Raw genomic sequence first — 22,274 nt, 5'->3', positions numbered from 1 at the left:
CCTTGGGGTGAGACTGGTACTGGAAAACGCCTGTTTTGTAAACGTGTCCATTTGTTTGGACTTGATATGGCGTGGGATAATAGGTAATGAATTAGGGTTAAGCAGATGGAGGACGCCTGCACCAGAGTCTGATAAAATTATATGATCCACGTCCAGTGAAGAGGCTCAGGCTGGTGGCGTCCGGCATGGTGCTGTGGAGGGAGTCTGATGTTGTGGAAAGGATGGGGCCGGCAGTGCCCTGCTTGGTGAAGCTCAGAGGTCGAGTGGCATGCTCTGCATAGGTGTCGGATCCGTAAACAGTGTCCTGACTGGAAACCACCTTAGATCCTTGGGGCATGAAGGTGCTCCAGCGGGATCTGGTGGGGTACCAAATAACCCTTTCTCCCCATCCTCATTCAACTGACCTAAGTCATCCGTTGGAGCAGTCTGTTCTAGGAGAAGTTGGGAGTGGGAATACTGCTGGAGTCTGTTCAGCCGAGTGGCTCCGCAGGTTGCGCCCAGGTCACTGTGCAACTCTTAGAAACAATGAGTGGCAGGACGACTGGGATCCATGCTTTTACTTCTTGTGCTTTTTGTGGTATTTCCTAGACGTATCCAAACTCCGCAACTTCGACTTGTAACACTTGTGCAAGGAGCCTGGGGAATAACAGCGCGTAGGTGACCTCAACCACTTGCTTCAGAGATCCAAGACTGCGCAATTGGCTTTGTGGTGGTGGATGGCTTTGCTATTCATCTTTGCACAGCAAGGGCACGATTCAGACCCATGTGAGGTGCAGAGGCACAGAGACAGACGGCATTGAAAGTCTGTCACTGACATGTCCGTGACTGTCGCAGCAGAGCTTACACCCCGTTGCTTTAGGGACCATATCTGCAAACAGTTTTTTCAGCTGGAAAAAGATTTTAGGAGAGAAAGTTGGTCAAGAGCACTGGCAGCTCCAGATCCACACAGGAAAGCGCGTAAAGAAATGGACGTCAGGTCATGCACCTGGTGATTATATGGAGGCACCAACATCAAACAGAGCAGACTGATCCAACACGGAGCTGCAGGTCACCCGTCGACGAGCAAAGTAAACGCAGAAAAGTTTCTGGATCCAGTCTGGTGCCTGGGAAAATTTACAAGGTGAGGAATCTGCAGTTAGAAGTCTCTATCAGAAATGTACAAGAGTAAGAAAAGTGTGATGTATAAATGCCCAGAGAATTACCCTGGTTCCAGGAACCCAGCTGTTACACCAGTGCATACTAAATCTCTGCAGGTTGGCACATATGCCATCATGAAGGAGGTACTTTGAAGATAAGAGATTCCTCAGAACCCAGCTCAGTAGTTGCAGAGTTACTGGCATGGAGTTTTTTGTGAGCTTAGAAGCTATTTACAGAGTTGCTTTACTGAATTCCAAAAGCAGAACTAGAGGCAAAGCACTCACACCAAGGGTTATCCAAGTTAAAGGTGAGTGGTGGCAGCTGTACTAGCAGGAGATTGTGTACGAGGTCAACGAGAGGCACTTCATAAGGGAACAGATTCAACTCAGTGGCCAGTTATTAAGCCTGCAGGAAAACATCTGCAAAGCCAAACCACAAACGTACAAGGAACAAATTATTTCCTCAGTTTCTTGCAAAATGTCCGAGGTAAACCCATATACATTTTCAAGCAAAACATTTACTCAGCTCCCAGGTTTATTGGTTTTCATGGAAAAGGTTTATTAAGCCAACCAGAAATGCAATTTAAAAGGATCATAGCTATTTATTAAGTTCAAAAGAAAATGTTCAAGACAAGAATGGTGCGAACGGAATGGTGCTGTGTGTATGAAGGGCGCTTGCAAGTCGGGCTGCTACAGGGCGCATTATGCATGAGCGGAAGAAATTCTGCACCTTCTATCCTGGCTGATGAGGCCAAAAGGGCTCCAGGAAAGCACCAAACATATGCTAGACCTCACAGGCCGAAGGACTTTGATAACTGTCATTGGTATTTTTATGGTCTTCCTTTCAGCCCATTGAGTCTAAAATCTGGGCCCGCTGAGGTCTAGGTGAGGAATTCGTTGCATCTGAAATGCACTTTACAGCATAACACATTTGTATTTATATTTTAAGTACCCAGTATCTGCTGATATGGTAGGGGAGAGGTGTTATGTGGTTATGCTTCTGTGGTATGCGGCATGAGATTTATACAACTATTTCCGTTGCGATCCCCTGTTTTAATGCACTTTCGCTGTTGCCATGACCGGTTTTGATGCACTTCAGTTTGCCATCTAGCCTGATTATATTAGTTTACATGCTCCTAAGCTTTGATTACAGCATCCGAAATGATACAGGTCTTGTCTAGACTGAGGTCTGGTAGCACCCTGCATGTTTGAGGTCTATCAATACTGCTCTATCAACGCTTTGATGCCTAACCCGTAAGTGGCAATATTTTGGGTGATGCTGCCATCTTTGTGGTGAGCGGCACTTTGTGGATATCTGTGGTCATATTAGGGGAAGGGAATCATTTTAAACGCCGGGGGTGTTCATCTTTTTTGGAAAAAAGATACAAGGGGACCCATGCCTTTTGCTTATCATTTGCTGCTACGGTCTGATGGATGCATTTTAGTTTGTGCATTTAATATGTTTTTATATTCGCTAACGAACTGATATGCTAGTTTGACTGCATGTTTCTATGTTTTTTTTTTTTTTTAATCAACATTAAATTGACACTTCAAAAGAAAATGCTAAATTAACCCCGATTTAACTAGATATCAGTAAAATCTGAGCTCAACGCAGATGGTTCATAGCAGACAATGTAGAAAAGTGCAAAAATCCTGCTGGAGGCTGCAGGCACTTGCCACCACCTGCCCTTTAAATGACCTTTGGACGAAGGAATAACATTTTGTTAGGTACACAAAATAAACTTAGACAGATCTTTCCTCTGCCCACAATGTGAAGAGTAACTGTTTTGCCCCTCTGCAAGTACCTCATTACAGTTCTAAAACACACTTTGCTTAGCATTTCAACGAATTGGGAGTTTTACCAATGTTGCACTGTCTGCATCACGGACGTGTACAGTGGATGAATGGATCAAGATAGAAAAACAGCATGTTTATCAGTTTACTTTTTTTTAATTCAACAGAATCATTACATCACAAAAGATCAACATGTAAATAAAACAATACAACACAAAAGATACACAATGAAAAAAAAATCTGGTGGGATACATTGACGAGATTCTCAGCGAAAAAAATAACAAAACAAAGACCACAAAACAAGTAAAAAGAACCAGCCCTACTGTTCCAGCTGAGAGAAATGTGGGGGGAAACCCTCAAGACACTTTATTGCACGTCGCAAAGAACAAATGACAGCATCTCCCGCAAAGCAAAACAGGCACACAGGCAAAATGCACCTTTCTAGCAATAACACTGCATTAGCAGTCACCAATCACAACATGACAAAGGATCACCTTGGAAACCTGGAAAAAAGTTTGGGTAAACTGACAGTGAAAAACTGAATTGCTGAAGTTGGAAACAAAATATATATTATTGTACATGTTATACAATTATTTGTACAGAAAATACATCTACAGCCTAACTGCATACACTATGTAATTCGTTAACCCTGATAGTTATATTTAATAAACCATACCTCAATAACTCAAAAGTTCATACCATCTGATGAACGTCTCTGAAAAGAAAACTGGCAATTTCAATGTTACAATACTTCACTTTTATAGGTATATACTGTACACCTTTCCACAAACAGGCAAGAGCAGTTGTGGTTTGAACCTCAAATACTGTAACAAAGCACTCTTGGAGGCACAGCAATTCAACATCTTACACTTTTGAACCCCAATACTTCACTAGCTTAAGGTAGCAACTGAACATCCTTTGGGAAGCCTCAAACCCCTTTTGAACATAACTCCCACTCCAAATTGTATGCTTGTTTTGATGCAGTGAGACTTCTTGAGCTTGTAATTTGTTGAAATGCAGATCTAATTTGTTTTTTTAAAGAGTTCATGACATTTCCTAATTGGTCAGTCGGTGTGTATGCTGGCATTTCTCTTGTGTTTCCCTATGCCAGGATGCTGCTCTACTTGGTTTGTGGCAGCCCTTCAGCTGCTCTCACCACTTTAATCATTGGATGAAGAACAGCTCTTTAATTGTGACAGTGACTTCCTGGCTAATAGCAGGGAGCCTCGCCAACGGCGCAGGCTCCAGACGCGACTGCAAACAGAGCTAAAAGAAATTAGACCAGAAACCACAATGCAGACTTCACCAAGCACACTTACTAAAGGTGGGAGCCATTATCCAGGACTGGCTCGTACACAATACTGTAGTTTTCAACAAAATCTCACAATATGTCAATGGAATGCCTGCAATTCTGAACCTACAGGGCCACAGGAAATCATGGACATTTTACAAATTCCATCCAATAAATACTAATTCTCAACCTAGTCCATAACTTGCCAGATATACCAAACAATGTATATGGAGCAGATGCCCAACCAATTTAAAAACACTTCCCAGATCTGCACTGAACTACAGTACGTTAATTTCCTACTAGAAAGTTTTTATAACAAACCCGGATGAAGGTATTGACCTACTCTAAAATTAAGCATTGAGGTATTAACCTCATTAAAATGCTGGTAGTTCTAGCAACCACTGGGTTTAAGGCAATATTTTATTGAACTCGGTGTAACCTCTACTTGTTCTGCAAGCATGCAGATGTGAGGCTATCACATTTGGCAGAATATGAAAAAGCCACCAGAATCCAGTCTATCTTCACAAATGCTTATTCCCTCAGAGTTTAAGACTAATCCAGGGCAAGTGTTTTAAAAACACTGATGCTTAATCATAAGTATCAAAAGTAAAAGTTGTGGCAATGCGTGAAGCTTGTTTAGCGTGGAGTTGCGGAAGAGATTTCTGCCGTGCCGCAAAGCGCATAAAAGCACCTCCAGCGTTTGAGGCAATATACAAAGTGCACCGAATATGAACCTAGCACATCTGTAAATGCAAAAAATAAATACAGAAGTGGTGAATGTTATTTGCCTAACAAGCTAAAAGTTAGCTCATATGGAGAAGTGGATATGAGTCACTGAGTTTTAGTCATCAATGAAGCGTCTCGGTCCCACCTCCAGTCTTCATGTTAAAGTTCAGCTGTGGAAGATAGGCTTAATGAAAGTTACCTAAAGCACTCAAAAATGGTCAGGTTTCATTTATAACTTTTGATATCTTTAAAAAAAAATTATTTTAAGGTAGTTCAAAAGGTAAATCTGTGAACCCACAAATACATTAAGAAAATAAGTTGTGAAGTTTCTATTTATGCAAAAGAAACCAATATTGGCGTAAATAATGGGGTCAGATTACCAGTCAAATAACAGCCAAGTTATAATCAGTAGTAGAAAAACTACATCTAAAGGTAGATTAGTAGAATTATCTGAAATGGGAAGCATTATTGGTACAATCATTGTCTGATGCGGCAGAAATACTAGTACAATATCTAAGAATTGTGCAATTACTAACAAAATAATTGTGGAAAATTCTCAAAAACAGCTACTCGATGGTCCTGCCACCTAGTTGTTGAACTCTACTTCACAAAGTGACATCCACAAAAGACATTCGAGCCCTCTCTTCCATGACAGTCAGATGGGGATGTTTGTCTTTAGTCAATTCTCTTGACTAGATAAAAAGATAAATTAAATAGTACAAAGGACTCCATCACAGGGCACATGGCAAATTCTTAGGAACAAGTAAATTTAAAGGTTTAAAAAAAAAAAAAAAGCAACAAGGGATTGCATTCTAATATGCAATTAAATAATGGACTAATTTTACAGGTAGCACCTATCACAAACTGTCATCTCGCGCCTAAAAAAGGGTAAGATTTTATCAAGCCAACGGTACTCCTGATCTTGAAGTAAGTCTCCTCCTGGAGAGCTGTGTTTTAATATAAGACCTGACGGTTACAAAGGTACACATGCAACCGCCTCGTGTTGGAAAAACTTGGAAGTAAATTATGGTTTTTAGATGGAGAAAGTTACTTGTAATCCTAGCCTTTACAATGAAGATTCTCAGAATTCCTAAAAGGTAGACTATCTCTGTATGTGTGTGAGATGCCAGCACAATTTATCAAAAATGTTTCCCAACTAATCAAGTACATAAAAAAAGATGTCCAAGGAAAAGAGGCATTTGCTGCGTTTTCGAATTACACAAAAAAAATACTAGGTAAACAGTACACTTGGCCAAAACCAACACTTAAAACCATTGTACTTGGTTTAAAAAACAAAAAGTGAAAAGCAGGAAATAGTGACCTAAAGTAAAAAACACTGGTGTAAATTGACCCTGCCCCTTTAAGGATCTTGGAAGACTGCACTATCCCATTATGCCCGACAGGGGTCTGTTTTTTCTGTTCTGTAAGAAGATTGTGAACACACTCCTGCTTTATCTTAAGCAATGTTGGCTATCAACACTAATTTTTGGCTCTCTCTACCTACAACTCGAACCTTTTTCCTGAAGGTAGCACCTTTTCCCTGACTGTCCTCGCCCGGGTTTTACCTCTGTTGCCTTGTCACCATGCAAGCTCTCTGATAAATGCCCAAGTTGTGGAGAGGGCCTGTCAAGGTTATAACAACCACAACATCTTTGTGGTTTATCTGGCTGACAAGATAGAAGTAAATGTTGCATTTTTCTTGGCCGGTTGATTTGATAGGAAAACAGAAACAAAACAAAAAAAGGGTACTAGGCTACCGCAACATGTGCACAAATATTCTATCCTTTTACTGGTATCGAAAAGAACCCCATGGTGAAGGAGGACATGGTGCCCTCATTTAGCCAAACACAGCATCTGTTGGCAGGATGGACCCACTTATCCGCAGGACTCCACCGACCAGGCACAGCATTCACAGACTCTTGTACAAGTGAGTTTCCAAAGATTATCCAAAACAAACACTTGTGCAATATATGAGCGAACACGAAAACTTTAGCAGAAGAAACTGCAGTTCCTATGTGGTTATATTGTGTCCTATTTTCAATGCACAGTAGGCTAATCCTTTTGTTTTCAACGTTTGACTGACATGCATGTTGTGTTTTAGATTTGTTTCCTAAATAAAGCGAACTATATTGTATGGACTTTCACAGAAGGATCTCCCTAGCTTTTTTGCAGAAGCATTAGGGTCATCTGGCCAGAGTGACACGTCTGCGTTAGAAGTCAAGACGCAGTTTCACAACAATATATGTTCTGGGATGCAGGGATCCTCTACAGAGCCCAGATGTCTTCAACTACATTCAAATTATAATGGAATGCATAAAAACATTTTAAATAAACAAAAACAGAATCTAACCAAACAGCTAAACAAAACACTCTAGGTTCAAAAGGTGCGTAGTCTGGGCAAACCCATTCTTCAGATATGGCTTCAGAAGCCTAAACAGACGACAAACAGGGTCTTAAAGTGATCTCACAGCGGAGCGGACACTCTAGCTGCTTCTGGATTAGGCAGATTCTGAAGGTGTTTAGGGGTCCAGAGATGTATCCCACCCCCCGAAGCAGGGTCACAAGACCCACTCCAGGCCAGCAACAACTTCCTAAACAAGAAACCAACACGGAAAAAAAATAAAACCTGATTTGAAAAGCTTCCTGCCCTTTTGTTTGCCAGGAATCCTTACCACCAATTTTGGATATTTAGCATAGCGTTTAGCAGGAAATGGGGCAAGCTGCCATTTGGTTGGTTCTTTTCTCATCTTTCATCTAGGAGTTTACAGTGATGCACACAAGGTGGTGTAGGGCCCACATGATGCGGGTACCAGCCCCTGTGCTGCCACCTACACATTACTGGAAACAGCCAGGAGGACCTGGAAGGGCCTAGGATGGTTGTAGATAGACGTTTGCTGTGCCCAAAAGCCATGATAAATTTTCTCCCCTTTCAGTTTCAAAATATTTCCTGTTTCCGGACTGCAGATCCCCTTTAAGGCCAATGACCCTTTTAGCAGTTCACGGTTCATCCAAAGTCAGCAAATAGGTGGTGAGATTTTATTTGGTCACCCAGGAGAGTGTGGCCTCAGAGTCTTGACAAGCAGCAGAGTGTCTTCTTCCTGCTTATGTTCTGAGGGGGTCCAGAGACTAGTTCTACAGGAGCCGCAGACATCTACTGAGACACCACTGAAGGCCAACAGAGACACCACTGAAGGCCAACAGAGAGACCAATGAAGGCCAACAGAGAGACCACTGAAGGCCAACAGAGAGACCACTGAAGGCCAACAGAGACACCACTGAAGGCCAACTGCATCTGAAGACAAGCAAGATCTTATGAGGGATGATTGGCTCTAGTGGTCAGAAGAAACCACAAATTCTTACTCTACTTGTCCGCTCGTATTGTTTCAACACCAGGAAGGAATTTGATACAGTGTAGGCAATATAAATCAACTGCTGAAGAACCGTGTCAGGACAAACAGTTTTATTTGCAGCACTGCAGTATATAATCCAGAAATACTGATAGCACCAACTCTGCACAAAGCTAGCTGCCCCTGAATGTACTCCTGAAACATGGCTAGCAGGTAAGTCCCACGCAGCACTTTAGCAGCAGTACTGCAAAGCTCATTATTTTTAACCCACCTCAATAAAATACATTAAAATAAAATAAAAAAGCCATGCTTGTTTGTGCTTGACCTAGTTTCACGTTGTGTGCCACAAGTCATCAACTTAGTTTGGCTGACGTAATTTAGTAGCAACTGTGACCGGCAGAGTTCATGGCAGGCCTCTGTTCTGGATGAAAAGCACTTTCAAGACTGCAGAGTGCCAGCAGGAGAGAACCACCAGTAGTGCAGGAAGCTAGGATCACCATTGACTCAGGCAAAAGGCAACTCCCAACTGGAACCCTTAAAAAACACCAATGTCCTGCAATACCCAAGGAGGAACTGTGAACTTGAAAGAAGGGGAGCCGCAAGACATGCAGGGAGTGGTGTGTTTGGAAAAGGCATGAGGATGCGTGTGGCAGTAGCACGGCGAAAAACAAGAAACCTGTGCAAAAAGGTGAATCTAAAGTCCAAAGAAAATTACAATACACTGCCTTCAAGAGGGCGCAGGATCCATTCCAACTCCCTCCCAAATTGTGTGCAAAATCAATGATAGTAATCAGAAAGGCAGGGCCATATCCAGCATGTGGCATTAAATGTGTTAAGCCAAGTGTGCTGTTCTTAAAATTTGCCATAATACCAACTTCAAAAATGGTCTGTCGCCATGGAAAAATACTTTCATCTTGTTTGTGGTTGGTCTGGTGACTTGCAGTTTTAGTTTGTCGCTGTACACCTACCCTCTTCCAGCAACTTACTGCATCCCTGCTGGGACCCGCGCCCTCTTGCAGCATAGGAGGTGTGTAGTGCTGCATGGGTTACTGGAGGGATGAATGGAGAGCCCAATTTGAATCTAAACTACAGTAAGAAAATAGTTTTAAATGGTGCATGGCATCCAACCTGTAACAGTTTCCACCACACAACCAACCAATAAGCACCCTGGCTAGTGGTTTACTTGAATACATTTGCCTAGAGGGAGGGTTTACCATTTTTGGGTAGGTAGTACGGCAAATCTGATCCGGCACTTGCGCTTCAGAGGTTAGTATGGTGTAGGATATAAACAGACGTGAATTTAGTTTTCCTTAAATACAATTGGTGGAGAAAAAAAAGCTACAGTGAAGACAAAGGCTTAACTTTCTTAATCTGGGTCCCAGACCATCGTGATTACATTTATCTGTTGATTAAAAAGGCTGTATAGATGCACGGAGAGCACCAGCTGAGGAGCTTCTGGACAGGATCCTTTGTGGGTTCCTAAATTGTGTGATTGATGCGCTGCCTGGTTTCCCAACATCTGGGATGGCCATGAGTCCAAAGAGTTGCTTCCACGTTAGTAAAACCAAGTAACTCCTAAACGAGGCTCAGACGCGCAGTCTCTGGAACTGTCGAAGAGCAGAGCTCTTCTTGTCCGGAGCTCAAACACGCAGTCTCTGGAACTGTCGAAGAGCAGAGCCCCTCTTGTCCGGAGCTCAACAATCTCCTGATTGCGTGGTCCATACAATGTTTGAATTCCTCATAGGTGCTTGTTGTTGGCAGTTCCAAGCAGTTTCTGCCAGGGAACCCAACAGGCGCAGTGCCTGGCTGAAATACAATAGACGGCTCTGGGTTAAAACCGATGGGAGGGATGGCCTCTGCACCAGTTGCAAACGTAAGTATATCTTCCAACGACACACACGCCTCACCATCTGCAAATAAAGAAAAACGGTTTAACACTAGAAAAACATGGTACAAGATAATGCGAACACACACACACTTGTGCCATGCCACATGCCAGTGAAAATAAAGGTTGAAGAAAACAGGCTACTGGAATCAATTATACTAATAACCCTTCAATTGCATATTCATCACAGTGGAAGGTCGAAACAAACAAATTACTTTACCTTCAATAATTTTTGGTAGATACGCTAACCTCAGATTCCTCACCTTGGAACTCTCTCCGGGCGACAGACTGGATCTGGAAACTTTCTTGCAATTTTTATGTGACCTGTTGGGTGGCATCATGCAGCTGTGACTTGCCTCCCTACTGCCCCAGACAGGACGTAATGGACCAGCATATAAGCTCCACATATACGCACTGTCAGTTTGCCTATCCCTTTCCGTGCCCTCCGATACAAACCGTCAACAATTTAGTACCAATATGCAGTTTCCCAATACGAACCTTGTTAGATGTTAAAAAAAGGGCACTCCACAGAAGTGAGAGGTGGGAGGGCAGTGAGAAAGCTATTGTTAGATCAGTGGTTTTCAGACTTTTTAATACCATGACCATCATCAACTGAGCCAGAGAGGCCCAAAGTCTTCAGGATGGCAGGTGAGATCTCGCTGGCCAGGTCTCAGAGGGTATGCATTTAGGGACCCAACTGACTGATCTTAATGCCAAGCCAGCTAAGGAGAACATTCATTTTCCAAAGCCCACAATCTTCTCAGACTCCCTATCCATAAGTCATGAGAAATTGAAGCCTGAAACACTCTAGGGTGGGGTGCTTCGTGAGAAAATCAGGGCTGCCAGGCGTTCAGCCTGGTCACCTGTGACAGTGGGCAAGACCAAGAATTTGACAAAGAAGCCATCAAGGTATCAGTGAGGGCCATGTGAAAAGGAAGCAAGGGCTCAGATGCCACTGGCCCATGTTGCAAAATGTCCATAAGAATGTTACACTTGGTCCCGACTGAAGGCTGCTTCAATTTCAATCCCACAATTGCTCACTGAATCACTACTACAAATAATGCCCCCTCCCATTGGTGGCCCAGGTGGCATGTCCAGCTATGTATCAGGGGGAGGAATCAGGCCCATCCTCCTCCCCAACACCACTCTCTGAGGGTATACCTTGTTCATACTCACAGCCAACAATAAAATGGAGGCTCTGCTGGTGCCTTGGTATCAAGTCAGGCTGTATGATGACCGGTAGCCCTTCAGTAATTTCATAGTGCAACATCGGTCAAGATCAGGCTGAAAAAGGCTTCAGGTTGGACATCACAATCTGCACTGGATCCCACTATGGCGATTGTGGCACCAGCATCAACCGGAAACAGCAGAGGAGGTCCAGGAGCAGACATATATGTACTAGATTCCGTACAGGACCCAGAAGGGTTCCTACAGGATCAGACAGACAATGCTGGGAAAAGTTCAGCTGGCTTAAGTAGACTGGATGGCCATGCAGTTCCCTTTGGAGTTTAAAGGCACACCAGAAGAAGGTGAGGCGTGCCAACAATCTACAGCATGGCCTCTTTGAAGGTTCTGAGCTGTTGCATTCTCCTGCAGCCTTAAGATGAAGCAGAACTAGGGCCCAGATTTCTTATGTTCAGTGAAGTACAGCTTCACTTCAGTCCTGTGTAGCTTTCAGTTGCATGAGGACACACATTGCACAACTTCCAACTGTTTCTCCAGCCCAAGCAGCAGAGACCCCTTGTGTGTGTTCGTGACGGATAGGTTTTGTACAGTCACAAAATGGTTTGCATTCTGTAGTTTGAGGATTAGATATTCATTAGCACACTTATTTCATTATTAGGAGTCACTGATAGGCCGACTAAATTTTAAGTGGAGTGGAGCTTCGGATCTGTGACGTAAGATTTGTAAAGAAATTTACTGTAGGACACAGGGGTCCTGCTTATACGTGGCTCCCATTTTAGGGGTGGTACGGAACTAGCAGAGCCACACTGCACCACTTTGCTGCACACAGGAACATTGCTGGCAAAAGTTTCCAGACTTGGGTGTGTGCAAGGTGAGAAACCTACCATTAGAAATATCCAGCAGAAGCATGTTACTACAGAATGGCCTAACTGCTATCACTGCTGAAATAAATTTCATGTTGATGACTTTACAAAAGAAATCTGGATGGAGCTCAAGACCTATTTAATAAGACCCTCAACTACACATTTAAACCCTTTTCCTGAAATTAAGCAATTTTATTTATACACAACAGCATGAGAAACAATCCATTCTGCTATATGGAGATTAACTGTGTAGAGAGCTGGCTCTTTGTGTGTATCAAGAACTGTGTAAATAGTCCAGGGGTTCCCCAATGAGTGGCCAGGGCCTGCTATGCAATCCCAAAGTGCTCTATTTGGAGGTAGGATGGTCGAGCAGCCTTAGGCGTAACAGAGGAGTGCGAGACCTCCCCAAATACACACAATGGCCAATAAATGAGGACTCAAAAAGGAGATCCACATCAATTTATAAAAATAGCAAGTATCTTTATATGTTTAGGCATTAGTGAAAAAGCCTTCAGGTAAGTAAGTCTTTAAATATAAATTATTTTCACTTTAAAAAATGGACACAGTGCAATTTCTGGGTTCTTCAATGGTATCCTGCGGAAGGAAGAACAAGTTCTGCAAACAGGTAGAGTACAACAACTTACAAGACCAATCTCCAGGAATTAGGGTGAGTGGTGGGCTAGGTCCAAGGCAGTACCAGCAGTACATGAAGCCAGTCGGGCTGAACCAACAGCAGAACTCGGACATCTCTCTTGTGTGGGAAGCCAGATCTGCATACCAAGGGCCGTGGGCTTCTTTGAAACTCCCCACCTGGGAATGTAGATTAGCAGGTCATCTTGTTTGGTGGGGGACTGTAACACCCCTCCCAGAGCAGGCTTTGTAGCTGACCGCCTGAGAATAAAGGCTCTCACCTTAGGGGGTGGACTTCTGTCTGTTGGTGGCAGGCTGCCTCAAACTAGTCTGTAAGCACACCTGAGACTGGTAGGTTTTCAGAGGGCACCTTTAGGGTGCCCTCTGGGTGTATGTATTGATTAATCTATCACCAGCATTAGTGTGGGTTTATCAATACAAGATGTTGGATACCAAACATCCCTATCTTCACTGAAGCTATCATGTAGCTGGGGAACTCGTATTGACCAGTGTCCAAGACATGCTTTTAAAATGGCTTCCCTGCCCACTTACTATGTCTAGAAAACCGACAGGCAGATATGCCCTCACATGAAATATAATGCACCGTGTCTTAGGGCTGTAAGGCCTGGTGTAGGGGTGACTTACATATATTGAAAGCAGTGTTAGGGACATGGCACAGGCTGTGTACAGTGTCGTGTTTTCACTTTTGTCTGAACCAAGACAGCCTGCAACAGCAGCCTGTCAGGTGGTTGGTAAGGGGTCCTTTAGGGTGGCACAATTCGTGCTGCAGTACCAGGGGACCCTTTTTAGTACCTCTGGCCCTAGGTACCAGGGGTATCATTTACTAGGGACTTCGATGCTTCTAAAGGGGTTGCCAATTGGGGAAACAATGGTATAATTTTGTGAAAGATCTGGCAACGGGACCTGGTTGGCAGGGATCCTGTGCAGTTTGTCGAAATCACATCAGGTACCAGGCAAAAAGTGGGGATAAGCTTGTCAACTGTTTATTTAGTACCATTACCAAGAAAGGGAGAGTGATGACCCAAACATATGAAAGACACTGGTCATACACTTGCCACACTCAACTGTAATAAAAGCATATTAATCTCAAAGTACCTGCACACATGTATTTACATAGAATATAGCATAAGAGCATTCACCAGAGAGAGCATGAGTAACTTTTTCTTCCAATGGATGCTTCAAATAGAATTTTCTCAACTTTTGAATATATACTAAACAAGTTACATTCAAAGGTGGCGTGCCTGAGAAATAGACTTAAATCAGGAAATCAATCACTGGACAAAAGGTCCCTCACTGGGGATTTGATGATTGAGAGAGTAATGCCATGTGAAGGTGTGTACGAATACCTATGTAGTAGCCTGGCACATGCCAAACAATGGAACACCTCTCACCAATGCAGAGTGGCTGCATTTGCTCTGGGGTAATTGGCCGAAAGATCCTCAGGAGGGTCCATTTTGGCCAGTGCATAGCATGTCTTTATGCACAGAAAGATTCCCCCCCCGGACAAGATTGACTTCTGAATCGCCTTTCCCTTCTTAGCACAAGCAATGCTGATAAAAAGCAGGTAATCCACAGAATGACGAGCTCTTTTTGAATCCAGGTGATTAAGCCTCTTGTCCACCTTAGATGGAGTGAAAAAGGAAGGGAGTGTGATGGACTATGCCATGTGGAAGGACGATGCCACTTTTAGTGAAAGGAACAGAATTCGTGGCATCAACTTACCCAGAAAAAAGGCAGAATTTGGAGGCTGCTAGGATAGCACCTGCTGCTACCCAACATGGCATATAAAAGTAACTGGAATGAGAAATGGCTTTAATTGGCAATAATATTTAAACAAATGTGCATGGGCTCAAAGGACATGCACATTAAGAATGTAATGATCAAATTGATGCCCCATAGAGACATAAGGTACGGGGGGCAATGTGTATGTGGTACAATTAAAAAAGAAAACAAAAAACAAAAAAACATCACAACTGGTGAATTGAACAACGAAGGTTGATCAGGTAAAAGTACAATGGCTGAAAGGAGACCTACTTTAACACACTCATCACAAAGCCTTCCAATGTCAGACAGAACAAATAAAACATCTGACACTGGCCTGCTGGGGGGGGGGGGGGGGGGTCAACGCGATAGTCTACACAGCAGGCCACAAACTTCACCCAATGACCAAAATAAAAAAACATTTGATAAATGGGTGCCTAGCTGCAAGGATAATATCCACGACATCAACAGGTAACTCGAATATGCACACATGGAGGTGTAGGTTGTAGAGATTCAAATGCAGGACCCTCCAATGTTGGTGAGCCAATAGGTCCTCCCGAAGAGGTGGTCAGTACAGTGCTCAGGCCCAACAGACTGGTGCCATACTCCACCGATCGGCACAATTCAGAGCTATCAGGATGATCCGAGACAGGGCTGACCTGATCTTCTAAAATCAAAGAAGGAGAGACAGAGGTGAGGCGGGGGAGGATAGTGTACAGAATGCCAGTGTCCCACTGCAGGTAGTATGGGCCTCCCAGGGGAGCTCTTAGTGGCTACTCAACTGGAATTAGTTGTGAAAACTGATCCCAAAGCAGTGAGAGTGGGGAGGCTATTTCTTCCACTCACAGGAAGATCAGTTGGGTGGGCCCGATAACTTAACTGTCTTTAGCAAATGTTAGGGGCCACCTGGAGAGCCACAACTTTAAACCTCATAGTCAGGCTGGCACCAAACCCACTGGGTGGAATGCCACCCCAAGAACCAATTGAGTGACCACAGAGGAAAGGTCAAGGGTTTCCCCATCTTGGATTTTGAGAGTGACGGGTGCTGTGGTACTGCTTACGGTAGGGCAAAGAGGAGCTGTTGCAAAAGTTGGTAGGGGTGCCCTGAGGACTTTGGCCCCTGGGAACATTTGCCACACTGGCTATGAAGTGCCCAGGAGTCACACCCACCATCTAGCACGTTACAGGCGTAAACATGGCAGCTCAAACACCTCCTCAGAGCACTGTCCGGTACTGCGGTGAATGAGAAGGGAACTGGGCTTGCTGTTGACCTGAGAGGCCCTGTAGGACTGGACCTGCTGCCTCTTGTACAACAGAAAAAAGATTTGGACTGCAAGGATCAGGTGGTTGACCTCGTATGTAGCTATTGCGACAATTCTGCAATGGGCCTTTTCCTGGAAGTACCCAGCTGACCAGTGGCAACTGGACCAGACTTTGCTGTTGGCCTCTGCTTTACAGAGTTTATAAGTGCCCTACACAGAGTTCCAAGGAGTCTTTGAAGTGCATTCATGTGGTTGTTTGAGCACCAGAAGAACGTTTGGAAACTTAGAAACTTTTCCTTAAGAGCTTCCGGGGATCTGCAGGAATAATTATTTAACTGCTAGTTCAACATGTTGGTCTGAATTTCAGGTTTGCCCCGGTCCCTCAGAATGAGAATTAAAAAAAAAAAAAAAAATCAGTCTCTGGACTTTAGAAAATTTGCTGCAAGCAATGTCCAAAGCTCCAGAGGGACTAACCTGCTCAGTTTCAGCAGTGGCCCACTCAAGGATGATTTTTCTTCTTAAAAACTGGCAAAGTCCCTTTCTGAGTTGAGAAAGTTTTTTTGAACTTAAACTTCCAGTCTTTCACCAGAACAATCTGACTAAGTTTCCATTGCTGTTGGCCTCAAATTCTTCCATCTTCTGTGACTACTGGGAAGTTCAGGAGTAACATCCTCTTGCCCATCTCTCTTTCTGGGACTCTTTGTAAGGCCCTTATGGCAGAGACAGATTGTACTTCCTGTGCAAGCATGAAGGCATGATCTGCTGAAGTCTGCACAAAAACAGGCAGGATGTGACAAAGGTTGGATGTGAAGGGGAGAACATAACCTTGTTGACCAATCTGCAGCACTCACTGACCTGTGGTTGCAGAACACTGGGGGGGGGGGGGGGGGGGGGGGGGGGGGGGAGGAGAGGAACACTGTTCACTACCAGTTGTGCATGGCCTGGAAGGGGAAATCAAAGTGGCCAGACTGCAGGAGGGGCAGTGGGGGACAAAGTATGTGGTCGATGCGGTGTCCACAGCTTTTGCCACTACCACTTTGTAGGAAGCAGGCTCTGTATGTACTATATCAAAGTGAGATTGTCAAGCTTCTTGGGGAACCTGCACTGAGGCGATAATACTAATGCTCTATTTGTGGTAGTGTGGTCAAGCAGTTAGGCTTATCAGAGTATAGGGTTAAGCATTTGTTGTACACACAAGCAATAGAAGAAACACACTCAATGCCTTAACTCCAGGCCAATAGGTTTTTATATAGAAAAGTATCTTTTTGTTACTTTATTACTAGAACTACAACTCAGTTCAGAAGAAAATACTGTTGCAGGTAAGTACTTAGCATAGACATCAATGTAACTGTTTCTTTTTAGTCAAGTAAACAGTTTAAGAGAACAGAATATCTATTTTAAAAGTGGACAGTGCATTTTCAGAACAGTTCCTGGGGGGAAAAATAAAGTACATTTTTAGAGGGAAGTACACGACTTACAGTTCCAGTCTCCGGGTTATAGGTAGTCCACCATTGGGGGTTCAAGTCAACCCCAAACACACCACCAGCAACACGGGCCGACGCCGGGTGCAGAGGTCAAAGTTGAGCAATTTTGACGTGGGCTCCTATTGAGACAGGGGGTACTCTGATTTCGGTCTGCCAGCAGGTAAGTACCCCCGGCTTGGAGGGCAACTGGGGGTGGAAATTGGAGGAGCACTGGAGGGGCCCCAAGTAGGCACCAATCCCACACACAGCTGCAATGGAAAGGCCGGGTGCAGGGTGCAAACAGGGCGTGGGTTTCCAATGAAACGGGGTGACCCTGGGGGTCACTTTGGTGCTGCAGGCGAGGTCTGGGGTGGTGGGGAATGGGGTGATGGCGTGGTGAAGGGGGGGCGGGCGATGTCTCTGGCACACCACTGGTCAAACAGGTAAGAGAGCCACCTGTTGATCGTCGCTGCACTGGGTGTCGATTTCTCCAAGGCCTGGGGGCTGCCGGTGCAGTGGGACCTTTGGCGTTGGTTATCTTCGTCCAGGGCAGTCGCTGTCAGGTGGGTCCTCAGGATTCCCTCGGCAGGCGTTGTCGTGGAAGGGTGAGAGGTCAACCCAGGGTGGGCTGTTGGTCGCCGTCACCTCGGGGTCCTCTCCAGTCAGTTGGGCCACCTGGACTCGGGCCATGGCTGCAGAGTGCTCAGGACTCACTTCTGGAATGAGGACCCACCCATCTATTGCTAATGATACTTGGACAGATTTCATTCTGTCACATGAAGAAAATCCAGAACCACTTTCTCCTGAAGATATAGCAACAGACTGTAAAAGGGTAACTGATCGCTCAATCTCATCTACCGGGGAATTGGGGGGTGGGCGGGCCGTATCCGAGCGTTGCGATCCTCTGGTGCAGTAGGTCCTGATGAGGTCCCAATTTCAGTAATGAAACAAGAGGCGCCTCTCTCAGCAATGATTCTACAGCCTGTGTTTGAATATTTGTAAATAAATGGCTCCCTGTTGCAGTTACCCCCCACATTTTGCCTGATACTGATGCTGACTTGACTGAGAAGTGTGCTGGGACCCTGCTAACCAGGCCCCAGCACCAGTGTTCTTTCACCTAAAATGTACCATTGTCTCCACAATTGGCACAACCCTGGCATCCAGTTAAGTCCCTAGTAAGTGGTACCCCTTGTACCAAGGGCCCTGATGCCAGGGAAGGTCTCTAAGGGCTGCAGCATGACTTATGCCACCCTAGGGACCCCTCACTCAGCACAGACACACTGCTTGTCAGCTTGTGTGTGCTGATGGGGAGAAAATGACTAAGTCGACATGGCACTCCCCTCAGGGTGCCATGCCAACCTCACACTGCCTGTGGCATAGGTAAGTCACCCATCTAGCAGGCCTTACATCCCTAAGGCAGGGTGCACTATACCACAGGTGAGGGCATACGTGCATGAGCACTATGCCCCTACAGTGTCTAAACAAAACCTTAGACATTGTAAGTGCAGGGTAGCATAAGAGTATATGGTCTGGGAGTCTGTCAAAAACGAACTCCACAGCTCCATAATGGCTACACTGAATACTGGGAAGTTTGGTATCAAACTTCTCAGAATAATAAACCCACACTGATGCCAGTGTTGGATTTATTAAAACATGCACACAGAGTGCATCTTATAGATGCCCCCTGTATTTTACCCAATTGTTCAGTGCAGGACTGACCGGTCTGTGCCAGCCTGCTGCTGAGAGACGAGTTTCTGACCCCATGTGGTGAGGGCCTTTGTGCTCTCTGAGGACAGAAACAAAAGCCTGCTCTGGGTGGAGGTGCTTCACACCTCCCCCCTGCAGGAACTGTAACACCTAGCAGTGAGCCTCAAAGGCTCAGGCTTCGTGTTACAATGCCCCAGGGCACTCCAGCTAGTGGAGATGCCCGCCCCTGGACACAGCCCCCACTTTTGGCGGCAAGTCCAGGAGAGATAATGAGAAAAACAAGGAGGAGTCACTGGCCAGTCAGGACAGCCCCTAAGGCGTCCTGAGCCGAGGTGACTGACTTTTAGAAATCCTCCATCTTGTAGATGGAGGATTCCCCCAATAGGATTAGGGATGTGCCCCCCTCCCCTCAGGGAGGAGGCACAAAGAGGGTGTACCCACCCTCAGGGCTAGTAGCCACTGGCTACTAACCCCCCAGACCTAAACACTCCCTTAAATTTAGTATTTAAGGGCTCCCCAGAACCTAGGAAACTAGATGCCTGCAACCCAAGAAGAGGACTGCTGAGCTGAAAAACCCTGCAGAGAAGACGGAGACACCAACTGCCTTGGCCCCAGCTCTACCGGCCTGTCTCCCCCCTTCGGAAGAAAACTGCTCCAGCGACGCTTTCCCCAGGACCAGCGACCTCTGAATCCTCAAAGGACTGCCCTGCTCTAAAAGGACCAAGAAACTACCGAGAACAGCGGCCCTGTTCACCCAAGACTGCAACTTTGTTTCCAAAGAAGCAACTTAAAGACAACAGCATTTCCCGCCAGAAGCGTGAGACTTGCAACTCTGCACCCGACGCCCCTGGCTCGACTTGTGGAGAAACAACACTTCAGGGAGGACTCCCCGGCGACTCCGAGACTGTGAGTAACCAAAGTTGTCCCCCCTGGGCACCCACAGCGACGCCTGCAGAGGGAATCCAGAGGCTCCCCCTGACCGCGACTGCCTGACTCTCAGATCCCGACGCCTGGAAAAGACCCTGCACCCGCAGCCCCCAGGACCTGAAGGATCGGAACTCCAGTGCAGGAGTGACCCCCAGGAGGCCCTCTCCCTTGCCCAGGTGGTGGCTACCCTGAGGAGCCCCCCCCCCTTGCCTGCATCGCTGAAGAGACCCCTTGGTCTCCCATTGATTCCTATTGAAAACCCGACGTGTGTTTGCACACTGCACCCGGCCGCCCCCGTGCTGCTGAGGGTGTACTTCCTGTGCTAACTTGTGACCCCCCGGTGCCCTACAAAACCCCCCTAGTCTGCCCTCCGAAGACACGGGTACTTACCTGCTGGCAAACTGAAACCGGGGTACCCCCTTCTCCATTGAAGCCTATGTGTTTTGGGTACCACTTTGAACTCTGCACCTGACCGGCCCTGAGCTGCTGGTGTGGTAACTTTGGGGTTGCTCTGAACCCCCAACGGTGGGCTACCTTGGACTCAAACTTGAACCCCGTAGGTGGTTTACTAACCTGCAAGAACTAACAATTACTTACCTCCCCTAGGAACTGTGAAAATTGCACTGTCTAGTTTTAAAATAGCTATATGTGTTTTATTTGAAAAGTATATATGCTATTGTGATTATTCAAAGTTCCTAAAGTACTTACCTGCAATACCTTTCATTTGAGATATTACATGTAAAATTTGAACCTGTGGTTCTAAAAATAAACTAAGAAAATATATTTTTCTATACAAAAACCTATTGGCCTGGAATTGTCTGAGTGTGTGTTCGTCATTTATTGCCTGTGTGTATGTACAACAAATGCTTAACACTACTCCTTTGATACGCCTACTGCTCGACCACACTACCACAAAATAGAGCATTAGTATTATCTTTTTGCCACTATCTTACCTCGAAGGGGAATCCTTGGACTCTGTGCATACTATTCCTTACTTTGAAGTAGTGCATACAGAGCCAACTTCCTACAATATTGTTATCTCAAAAGGTACAGTCCCAGCCTCGTGGTTTGGAAGTGTCATCATTCCTTTACATAATAAAGTAACAGAAATTCACCTTCTAATTACCAGCAAATTGCCCTGATGGATGCAGGCAGAAAGGTTTTCACTAAAAACCTTTTAGATCACCTTAAGACTTGGGTAGAGAGCACGGTATTGGTACGATAAATAATATAAAAATTATGGAACGATCAGGGGTTCTTCAGTTTATGCCACTTTTACAGATTTCTCCACGGCCTTTGGTAAGGTTGATCGTCCAGCTCTGTGGAAGAAGCTACCCAAGCTTGCCATTCCAGCTACTTTGATGCATTTAAATATAGCTCCGCCCTCCTCAACTTGTGTAAAGTTCTGATGGGCACTGACTGGGGCCTATCTGTGGAGACTCCCACAAAAAAGGGTTTGAAGCAGGGCTATTTTCTCACGCCTCTATTCTCATGTATTGATGATCGTACTTTTTTTTTATTTTTTTTTATATTAAAGTGTTCAAGTTTATCACAAATTACTGGAGGTCACCCTTTGCTTTGACATTCCTGCTTTATGCAGACGATATTGTAATTTTCGATCTGACCCCGAAAGGCTTAAATAACCATCTGGTGGCTCTTCAATATTATGCAGACCATTAGTTTAAGATCAACTCCTCCAAATCACAAATATCTTTTTATGGGCAAAAAGTAGGTAAAGATTCACTTTCCGAAGAATTTGGACTCTCAGAAGTTAGAGCAAGTTAAATCTTATTGTTCCTTTAGGGAAAATCATGTCTAGTTTCCTCATTGATTCTGATCACATATCAAACAATGGGAGTACAGCTTTGTCCCAAGCTAGTGGTCTAAGTGCTTTCTACCATGCAGTAGGTAAAAGGCACTTTTCCCTCCTTCTCCTGTTTAACAGGCCCATATCCCTTCCACAATGCTATCTGCAGTGGAGTTAATAGATGCAGCAGATTGGAGTTCCTTCGATAAAAGCGAAGGTCAGATTTTAAGACGATTTACCTCCTGTAACACATTAGCATCAACTGCGGCTTTATATTGGACCTGGAGATCTAAAGCGCCTTTGTACAAGGCCTGGTAGGAGTGATTTGATGGGTTTCTTGTCTGACACGAAGCACCTTATATATAAAGAGATTTTTTTTTTTTTCTTTTTAAAGGCATTAAGTAAACTTTAGAACTGGAGTTAGCTCAAAGCATGATATTTTCCTCATCTCCACCCCAGCTGAAAACTT

The 22,274-nt window shown here is 44.9% G+C and overlaps 1 protein-coding gene across 2 annotated transcripts in view; it reads right to left on the bottom strand.

Annotated features, from left to right (window-relative positions):
* Positions 1-8,387: 8,387 nt before the first annotated feature.
* Positions 8,388-22,274, bottom strand: part of G2E3 (G2/M-phase specific E3 ubiquitin protein ligase) — a 245,406-nt gene continuing 231,519 nt past the window's right edge. For both annotated transcript variants that reach the window (XM_069209054.1, XM_069209055.1), the window contains one exon: positions 8,388-10,204. In XM_069209054.1, coding sequence (XP_069065155.1) covers positions 9,870-10,204 — 335 coding nt within the window. In that variant the 3' untranslated portion in view covers positions 8,388-9,869. The remainder of the gene's footprint in view (positions 10,205-22,274) is intronic.

This window comes from Pleurodeles waltl, chromosome 9 (assembly GCF_031143425.1).
Source record: "Pleurodeles waltl isolate 20211129_DDA chromosome 9, aPleWal1.hap1.20221129, whole genome shotgun sequence".
Classification (NCBI taxonomy): domain Eukaryota; kingdom Metazoa; phylum Chordata; class Amphibia; order Caudata; family Salamandridae; genus Pleurodeles; species Pleurodeles waltl.
The sequence above is the reverse complement of the archived record's forward strand: the minus strand, read 5'-3'. Positions and strand labels throughout refer to the sequence as shown.